Below are 10,367 nucleotides of genomic sequence, written 5' to 3'. Positions count from 1 at the left end.
CCACCTAAGGAGATGTATATCTCTCTGCTTTATGCCGTCTTCCCCTTCACTCATATCTTTCAATGTTACGGAAAACAGTTTGCGGAAAGTAATTTCTCTTGGCTCAGTTTGTAAATGATTCATTATGGTGGCCATACATGAGAAGAACATCCAGCAGTCCCTGAGTCAGACAGATGTCCTTAGAATAAAGCTGTTCTTTCTCTCCCTGGAGAGAGAGAGAGAGAGAGAGAGAGAGAGAGAGAGAGAGAGAGAGAGCGCCCAGCACTACAAAAGATATCTGTCAGACCATGTGGTAGCAAGAGAACTGATGAATATTCAGTCACACTATAGCCTAGATAACAATTTAGAACAAAGCTGAGGGGCTGCTCTCACTCCACTGCTGGCCCCAGGAGGTGGGCCGCTCTCACCACACTCCTGGCCCCTGGAGGTGAACATCAGGCCTACAAAAACAACTGAGAGCAAACTGCTGTAGGAGCTGATGAACAAGAGTTGTAATCCCCTGCGTTTAACACACATTAGCCTCCACTGTCATGTCTGCTCTTAATTAAATCGTTTCACTATTCTCAAGGGAGGGAGGGCTACTGTGTGTGTGTGTGTGTGTGTGTGTGTGTGTGTGTGTGTGTGTGTGTGTGTGTGTGTGTGTGTGTTGGGGGGGGGGGGTCATAGAGCCAAGCCATCCATCAGAAATAGAGACATGAACTAACTGGGTACAATGAAACAGATGATCCCTGTAGAATGTACCCATCCACATTAGTCAAAGACATTCAACCCTCCCCAGCCCCCCTCCAATCTCCATCTGTCTTTCTTGCTTTTGTTTTCACACCCCTGATCTTCATTTTAATACTTTTCTTCCTCTTTTGTCTGAATGTAATTACCTAATTGAAAATTGCCACCTTGGATTTGAAAATAATGATCTTTGTTTGCTGCATCTGATATGATTTCCGGTTAATAAAATATTGATATTGTTCTTTGCAAAAAAAACCCAAAAAAAACAAAAGTGGTTTGATTATTTTATGAAGGTCATGGGAAAGAAGTGTGGAGACATTCAATAATTCCACTTGGTTGTGTTTTATGGTCATGATTTGGTAATGAACTATCACATTAGCTCACCTCTGACAAATGGATGTACCCCTTACAACACTGCACACCATAAAGTCCTCTGCAATTAGCGCCATGACATGATGACATCATCATTATGAAATTATTACCAGGGCAAAGAAAGCAATCAGAGAGAAGCCTCACAGTCTGTGTGGTCTTAGTGACTCTACAGCAGCACGTATTTCATTTTCACATGACATGATGGGTCCACAGGGAGCTCGGGAAACTATTTGGCTGGGTTGGGTGTTGGGAGAGTTCGGGGAGGCGAAGTATTGGAGGACATGATAGATTTCAAACTGAGGCTTGAGTGTGTATTATTATGGTTTTAGCACCTATAATAACGCCACCCCCCCAAAACACACACACACACACACACACACACACACACACACACACACACACACACACACACACACACACACAAAAAGAACTGGCCAGGGTTTGTGGAGGGCAATAAATGTGATGTTTCCTCTAAAAACTGAGAAAAATTGATGGAAATAATCTCTGAAACACAACAGCAGAATAATAACATAGCATAGAAAAGTCTGTGCTAGGAGCTGAGCTGATGTCTTGCACTACGCTCCTCCTTAGCTTAGTGACAGATGACATCTTCAGATTTTGTCAGAGTGCCATATACTGAACGAGTGAATACTGGCCATCAGGATATTATATGTAATATTAATGATGAGGTGGATGGATGAGCCGGGCAGCCCTAGATCATGTCTATACTTTGCAAGTGTGGACAGACATGGCTTGTTTTGGATCAGGCAGTGGATTTGGATGAGGTGAGATCAGGTGCTACAGCCAAAACAGCCAAATGCTAAAGTTCTTCTTCATTTTTTGGAGAACAACACATTAAGGAAACAGCCTAGCGAGTCCATGGGAACAGTGTGAAGTAGTCAAGTTTCCATCAACATACTTAGTCGTACCTTTTGAAGTACCACATTAGAAAAAGTTTGATGAAAAAAATTTCAATTTCAAAGCTCGCTTGAGGTGTGATTAAGAAATTAAAACCCCCTTTTTGAAAACGAAAAACAAAAAAAAAAAAACCCAGCAAACCTTTAACCCATGTTAAAGTCATCAAAAAGATTGAATTCAGCTGCAATTAAACCACCAAAACAGCAGTCGTTCACGTCAGAGTTGGAGCTGATAAAACCAAAGTTATATACAAAAGAAACATATACACACACAGCACTGACAGCTGTTGTGTTCTGCATCAGCGCAACATATCGTTCCTGAGGGTTAGCACATCAGGCTACCTTGTAAACTCAACACAGAAATATAAATTGACCTTAAGCCTCAATGTTGATGACAGTTTACAGTTGACAGCGGTTTCCAATGTACAGTATGTCAGACCTGGGCTGGAATCCAGATGGATTCAAATGATTCCAAAATCTAGTTGATATGGTTAGCATGAACACAAATGTAACACACTTGTGCACGATTGGTGAACCCTACCGTGGGTAGTCAGCCGCGGACACAGTTCACGTGTATTTAGGGTCCGCAGGAGGTGTGAAAGCATCAGTGCCATAATATGGAAATATGGATCAGTAAGAGGAGCAGCAAAAGCGTGAATAAAGTGATCATTGAGACTGTGATTGTGCTTTTTTCTACATTGGATAACAGCATGAACCAATGTCACCTAAACAAAACGGACATCTGATTCTTTGTGTAAAGATCGTAACACCACCTACACAAGTGGACTGGGAACTAATGTGAAAGCAGACTGTGGGGGAGGCAGTACAAAACAATTAAACAAACCTGGGTCTTCTTGAAAATGTAGTTTATGTGCACAGTTTTTTGTTAAACATATTACATGAACTGTATTTATGTGTCCTGGGTGTAACAAGGACAGGCAGACTGAAGTGTCTCAGCTTAATAGCATAAATGGGAGCCGTCGTGTTGATGTGTGCTGTGTGTGTTTACTGGTTTCAGGTTTGTGGCCCACGCATGAACTAAAGTGACATTATCTTGCTGTCAGCAAGGCAAAATGACGTGCGATTGAATGTCATCCTTCTCATGCTTGAATGAAAACACACGCACATACCACAGAAGCGTGTGCTGAGTTGTGCGATTGACAAAATGTGTCTGAAGTATTTGGGGATTGAACTTCGATGAATTGAATGAAATGAATTTTCGTTTGCTTTTTCTCGACTAAATGAACCTTTCGCAACATCTCTGATTTTGGACTCCAATCTATTCTCCAGGGAGACACTCTATTGCAGATTTGCAAGAGTGTAACTGTTCCTCCATTAGCAGGTAAGCAGAACTCAAATGGCCTATTTTGTTTTGCATTATTGATAAAAGACTTGTGGGCAGGGTCAGACTAACGGACAACCTGACCACTCCAGCACTTTGCTATTTCTGACCACATGCCAGAACCACCTCCAAGAGGCCTCTTCAGCCTTATCTCAGCGGTGTGTGTATATCAGTAGGCAGGGGTCTTCGCTCCTTATCAGTTGGTCAGTTACATTCTTGGCTCCAGTGCTTGGATCATTTGCCATTTATGGCAAAAGGAAGAACGCTATAGAGCTATCATTGAAGACCCACAATGCTCCAGGGCTTTATAAAAGCCCACAATGAAGATTATAGACCAGTGACAGAGAGGTTAATGGCTTTGAGTAACCTACTTTTCTGACAGTATTTGAGGAGAAATCCCATTACACAAGTTCAGGAGCTGCGTGTATAAAAGAGTGAGTGTGTGGTTTCTAACTGCCACTGTGTATCTTCTGCGATGGCATCACTAACATCTTCGAGCTGCCGATCCTCCTCATCCTATCGTTCGTCGGCCCGTTACAGCACCTCCAGCTCGTTTAGGTCGGAGAGCTCACTGGGTGGATCATCCGATTCCCTGGATCTCCTTTTTGAACCCTTTGACTCACCAGATTCTTCCAGTCTGTTTGTAGAAGAGAGCCATGGGAGGCCAGAAAGTCTGACCCCCTTCAGCAAGCACAGCAGATCTCCCCACGGACACACTGGTAAGGAAGCTGAGCATCTGCTACACCCCAATCAGAGCAAAAAGAAATACTTGGGGGGCCATAATAAGATTTGTCACTTAATATCAGCTGTCGTCACGAGCTTGTAAAATAAGATACAATAAATATACAAACTTTATCGTACTTCTCGAGCGGAGTAAACCAAGCTTTTACAAAGACAGTCAGAGCTACAGACATGATGCACGACAGCAAGCTATGAATTTTCATTTAGCGACAATAATAAATGTGTTTTTAAACTGAAAGATTGCCCGGGGGAAGCCTGGTCAATATAACAAACAGACATCTCCAACGTATCAGTTTATAACATTTCTAATGTGTCAGTAATGTATCAGTTTATAACATTTCTAATGTGTCAGTAATGTATCAGTTTATAACATTTCTAATGTGTCAGTAATGTATCAGTTTATAACATATGTGATTGAATTCATATTTATTCATTTATTTGTTTAGGATTCATGAGAAACTACCAAACTGATCACACTTTAATCGATTGCAATGATTGCCATATGAACAACGACTGTCATGGTTTACCCAATGAGCACCCTGTTCATACTTTCCAAACATTTTTGTTTACTTTTATGTTATAATATGGTACAGATAAAGAATAAAAAAGGCATGCTGCAGGGTTCCCAAGTTAAGAAACAGAGAAGATGGGCTTCAGACTATCAATGAAAAATATTGCAATGGAGAGAGATTTGGCTTTATATTTTTTTTTGTTAAACGTCAAAGAGGAATTTTCAAAACCTCCACAAAAAAATTGCCATAATACAGAACAGAAAATGAATAAAATAAAATGAAAAACATTAAAACTGCCAGTTGGGAGCAAAACTCTGCATGATTTTGAAAAATGCAAGTGGACATGGGGATGGGAGTGGTGCAGGTGTGTGTGTGTGTGTGTGTGTGTGTGTGTGTGTGTGTGTGTGTGTGTGTGTGTGTGAGTAGTTCATTTACATGATCAGGCCAGACAAAAACTGCTGAGTGTCAGTGATAAGAACTGGTCAGAATCCTAGAGGGCAGCAACAGAATATGTGGACCTTAACCTCTTCCACTCACAGCATATTTTCAGGAAAAAAACGCCTAATAAGACATACCCATAGTAAATGTGTAATTACTACACTTTACTAAAGGTTATATTCATGTTCTTGATGTCCTTGGACATCTAGGGACTTCAGAGAATGTGTTCCAAGTGTCAGAAGTGTTGTATCTGTCATTAAGCCTGAGTAAACTGGAATAAACCAGAGGGAAAATTACGTTTTTTTACTGTCGCCAAAATATTTTATTTTTTTGACAGAGGAAAACACTGCCAGCAATGATTTCATGCACCCAGACACCACTGATTAGCTTCATCCACTCCTTGATCACAAATTTACCAAAGTTCATAGAATTTGGGCGAACAGTGAAGCCTACATCAAGGATTTTGTAAGGATACACCCTGGCGAGAACTCAGTTTTCAAATTGTGCCAAAGGGATTATTTTCTGCCTCTGATGAAAACTGGCTCCAAATTACAATAAATTTTAATTTTAGTTGTCTACTACTAACTATTGGAGCTTTTGGCTTCTGTTCAGCGATCTGCCTTCGTCTGTGGGGTGCTGCGTTTAAAAGACGGCGAGAGCGCATAGTTTGCACAGGTTTTACGCTCGAAGTTTTACGTAGCTGGGATTTGTAGTTCTTGGAATGGTAGGTGTCGATCGATTCAGTAGCTTCTCCCCTTTCCAAAGACTACAAACACTGCCGTAAACCAAAACTAAAAACCATCTATTCTGTTTATACTGCTTTCTACGGTAGCAAAAAAAAAAAGGGTTTGGTTGAATTAAAAACTTATCGAGGTAAATTAAAGCATAACTGATGTCAGACTACTGCAGTAGAAATGTAGGATGTAACAGATATTGTCTGACCTCAATCAGCAACGCGATGGACCGTCCTAATCTCAGAACCCATCAGTTATGAATGGCAACAGGGAAAAGGCCAGAACTTCAGCCTCCAGATACTCGGGATGACTTTGTTTCCCTTTTACTGGTCAGCTTGAGATTCAAAGTTGTGGAAGACAACCTCTATAACTTGATTACTTTACAACTAATATTTAAATACACATGTGATAGAGAAAAGTAAGTGAAGATGACTGCCCACGGATTTTGCTCTGCACGGAAGCAAAGCCCGTTCAGACATGCTTGACCAATACTTTTCAGACTGCTAATGTACAGCAGCACATTTCAGATGACAAAAGGTTTGTACTTTATCTCTTTAAAGAGATCAGATGAACTCCGGTCAGATCATTTAACAGACCAGGTAACTGCAGCTAACAACAAACAAAGAGCTGGCTGCAGGAAAAAGATGGAGGTAGGGCTGAGCCAAAAGTGCCTTTCTACTTTACTGATTCATAACTATTATTCCAATTTTAATGAATCTAAAAATACCGGCAAATCCAGCGGTACGGGATTATGTATTAATTCCTGTGACGAATAGTTGATTTGTCGAGATGCCGGACGAAACCAACAGGGAGGTAAAGATGTAATAGGAAAACCAGGGGTGCAGTTAGGAATAATGGTTTTTTCGCTCGACGGAAGTGTCATGGGAGTAAAGGGCTGAGGTGTAGAGATAATAAACACAGCAAACAACAAGGTGGGCATGAGGAACAATAAAAACATTGGCTCGAAAGTGAAAAGTCTCTGGTGCAGTTGAGGGATTTCTCTTTTAATCTATGTGAAAGCTAAAGACATGAAGTGAAATGCCTGCGTAAAAGAGGATTTGAAGCCTTCCCCCTGCTCAAAGTGCACCTGAAGACTGTTTAGTTGTTGGTCATTAGTATTTGCTATAGCCAGCAACTCAGACTGACTCTGGGCTGCGGTTTAACTTCATTATTTGCCCACTTTAGGCTTCACAATAAAGCACTACATGTTGCTTTGTGCTGCTAAAAACACACCATGCTTAAAGTTTCAAAAGTTGCAACAAGCACGGGTGTTTTCCCCCCACAGATTTCTGGCAGGCAATGGATTCTGTGAGAGAAAGAATCAGTCAGAGTCAGACAAAAAGCTTCTGTTATACAATGTTAATTAGTTGACAGTCAAACGGATTGTTGGATTAAATTATAATCAGCAAATAGTAGGAAAAAAATCTCTGTAATTTCAGTAGAAAACAATATGCATGACTGCAACCCCTCATGGGTTCCTTCGTTCCCCTTGAAAACCCCATTCATCAAGAATAAACTGCTACTTTGGCCTTTTTTTTTTTTTTTTGCTGGTTAGAATTTGTCAATAAGTTCTCTTCAGCTTTTCTCTCAGAAAAAAAGTCTGTCAGCCACAAAACCCTTCAGGCTGACATCTTTCACGTGCAACAATTAAAGAGGAAGTTCGCCCTTTTCAGTTCTAAGTTTCAAGGATGCTCTCAGGCTACACTTTATATCGGGCGTTTATATCATACAGAAACCCACATTTGAAGTGGTTGCTTTGTCGGCTCACATATTTGGACCATTTGATACTTTTTACATGAGTATATTTTGATTTAAGGAGCTGACTTCCATCATCAAGGTTACTTGAAACTCAGAAATATGAATGAAATTAAAAAATCTTTGAAAGCCTTTGAATGTTGGCTGGTGTGAGTCTGTTTTCGCCCAAGTCGACCTTCAACGAGGACGCTTGTACAACGTGATACTTGTTTAGATCAAAGACGTCACCAAACCCAACAAACCAATAGCATTTATTTTTGTTCTAATCATTTTGCTGTCATTTATCTTACGTTGCGGCAGAGAGCTTTCGGTAATCATTCTCTCCACCAGCAGGACAGAAAGAGAATCTCCTGTTGCAGTGGTGAGTTGATTGAAAGCAAAATGCCACAGAGGAAACAGGCCTGCAGCTCAGAAGGAGTAATGAGCCGGAGCCGAATCTCCCAACATCACAGTCTACTGAGAAGCAGCGGCAAGGAGAAACAACACAAAAGTTAAACTCCAGATGTAAAACACACAAGACATGCCTGGCGACCCTTAACACCTTAAAAGGAATAAGCGGAAGAAAATGGATGGTAATTTATATTCCATCCGTCTATTTTTTCATAAGGGTTGGGGGGGGGGGGGCTATCCTTGCAGCCTTCAGTTCAGGTGAGAGGTGGGTTTCACCCTGGACAGGTCGCCAGTCCATCGCAGGGCCAACACATAGAGACAGACAACCATTCACACTCACAGTCACACCTACAGTCAGTTTAGAGTATCAATCAGCCTCGTCCCCTCTTGATGTCTTTGGACTGTGGGAGGAAGCTGGAGTACCAGAGAGAACCCACGCAGGAACAGGGAGAACATGCAGACTCCACACAGAAAGATCCTGTGATGGAGCCGGGGCTGGAACCCAGAACCTTCTTGCTGTGAGGTGACAGTGCTGACCACTGCACCACCGTGCCGCCCAATTTATCTTCCTCATATCTGATATTTTAAGTGTTTTTCTTCATGTCCTCACAAACTCCCTTATCACGTGAAATTCCTCTTCTGTGTCAGGCAGTCAGTGCAGTGCAGGGGCCGGCATACGATGCCTGGGAGACAGCTACTGTATGGAGACTGACGTCAGCCACTTTGAGCCACATGACGTAGTGGTGATGGCCTACAACCGCCATGTCGTCATTCATGCTGAGAAGGTATGTGTGTGTGTGTGTGTGTGTGTGTGTGTGTGTGTGTGTGTGTGTGTGTTTATGTCTGCCATAGTATGAGAGCAAATTTAATCTTTAATAAAGAGAAACAAACATCTGTTAGTGTGTGAACATGATTCACATGCTACATGAGTGACATTCATGATGAGCACATGAACTCGCTGGTGTCTGGAGCTTCAGATAAACCACACGACTGACAACCTTTCAGTCTAAGAAAACAATCCAGATTTGGAGTATTTTGTTTTTTTGAATTCAGACTCCTCAACCATCTTTATAAGGAATTTTACCAATACATAATTATACAAATACAAAATGTGAAACGCTGTGTTTTATTTTGTGAGAAAGGAATTATAGTAGTGGTTGTGAAAACATATGAGGACACCAGAGATTTTTCACAATTTTCTGACATTTTACAAACAAAACAAATCAGACAAACATGAGAGAGAATTCTTTGTTTTCCCACTGGTGGGGTCAGAACATCTGAAAGGACCTGGAAAAAAAATACTCTCCAAATGTAAGTGTTTTCTTTCTCGTTTCTTCCTCAATTTGTACCTTTCTGGATAAATTCAGGATGCATTCAGCTCTTCAGGGCACAAAAAGAAGAAATGACTAATGAACCAACCGTGTCACCACTAAGGCCTTGGATGACTTTTTATTTGACTAAAAGTTTAAAGTGACATTCAAATATATATAGTTGAGTATTAAATCAATTGAAAATATGACAATTTTAGTGTTTGAGGCCAAAATGTACAAAACAAACAAACAAACAAACACTCTCTCTCTCGCTCTCTCTAAAAGTAGGAGGTATTCGTTCTTCCGTTCCCTCCTCGCTGCTCCAGCTGGCCATTGCTGACCTCTTTGCTTCTCTTTTCTACTGCTTCTCACCCTCTTTTCTCACCCTAGCACCTCCCCTGGCCCTGCTGCTCTTCTCACTTCCTCCTCTTCCCGTTCTCCATCACCTGATGACATTTCTGTTCATCGTCTTTCCTTCACTCTGTTCACCATTTTCCAAGAGCTTACCCCTCCTCTCACAGGTCAGTCTGTCCCTCTGCAGCTTCCTTTCCCCCATTATTCTCTCTGTGTCCTGCAGGTTATGGATGACGGGAGCATCAGTGACACATTTACCCATAAGTCACTGTTTCCAGAGGATATGGACCCCTTATCAGTGTGTGGGACCCTTAATCCTGATGGTACCCTGGTCGTGAGTGTCCGTCGGACTAAAACACCTGCTGGGTTGGATCTTGTGGGAGCCCCCACTTACTGCAGCGAAGCTCACCTTTGACCTCTGACCTCATAGCTCCTATTGTTTAGAGTGAATATGTCACTGGCTTCAAGTGAATTCTACCCAAAATCAAAAATATGAGGTGCGTGAATGAGGAGTCACTGCTGAATGATGTTATACTCTTTGACCTTTTCATGATTCCAGGGGATGATTGCTTACTATAAGACAAACTCCTCCGGAGAAGTGATACTTCACCCAAAAAAGTGTATTCTGCCTTCTGCCTCTTCGATACTCTTCGACTCAAGCTGGACCGCTGGATCTCATGTAGCCTCAGACAGCCGCTGATTGACTGACAGAACTTCACCCAGTTTTTCTCCACTTGAAGGATTTTCCTCCATCACAAACTCCATTAAATGTTGCC

General features: G+C 41.6%; 1 protein-coding gene across 2 annotated transcripts; it reads left to right on the top strand.

Annotated features, from left to right (window-relative positions):
• The first annotated feature begins 3,832 nt into the window (after positions 1 to 3,832).
• hspb12 (heat shock protein, alpha-crystallin-related, b12) lies at positions 3,833 to 10,006 on the top strand. Of its 2 annotated transcripts, none has more exons than XM_086216069.1 (4): positions 3,833 to 4,076; positions 4,949 to 4,980; positions 8,584 to 8,712; positions 9,815 to 10,006. In XM_086216069.1, the coding sequence occupies exons 1-4, from the start codon at positions 3,833 to 3,835 to the stop codon at positions 10,004 to 10,006; spliced, it is 597 nt and encodes a 198-aa protein (XP_086072195.1). The 2 variants fall into 2 exon arrangements, with proteins under 2 accessions (XP_086072195.1, XP_086072196.1); XM_086216070.1 differs by having other exon boundaries at positions 4,949 to 4,982; positions 8,589 to 8,712.
• Positions 10,007 to 10,367: the final 361 nt, after the last annotated feature.

This window comes from Aulostomus chinensis, chromosome 10 (assembly GCF_037954235.1).
Source record: "Aulostomus chinensis isolate RoL2024-O1b breed Wild chromosome 10, RoL_Achi_v1.0, whole genome shotgun sequence".
In the NCBI taxonomy this organism is placed as follows: Eukaryota; Metazoa; Chordata; class Actinopteri; order Syngnathiformes; family Aulostomidae; genus Aulostomus; species Aulostomus chinensis.
The sequence above is the reverse complement of the archived record's forward strand: the minus strand, read 5'-3'. Positions and strand labels throughout refer to the sequence as shown.

What these genes read in the sequence shown, in the direction of transcription:
- hspb12 (XM_086216069.1), top strand. Translation starts at nt 3,833, where the DNA reads ATGGCATCACTAACATCTTCGAGCTGCCGATCCTCCTCATCCTATCGT. An exon ending in ATCTCCCCACGGACACACTG is followed by an intron (nt 4,077 to 4,948) that starts GTAAGGAAGCTG and finishes GAAAAATGCAAG; the next exon opens with TGGACATGGGGATGGGAGTG. An exon ending in TGGGAGTGGTGCAGGTGTGT is followed by an intron (nt 4,981 to 8,583) that starts GTGTGTGTGTGT and finishes TCAGGCAGTCAG; the next exon opens with TGCAGTGCAGGGGCCGGCAT.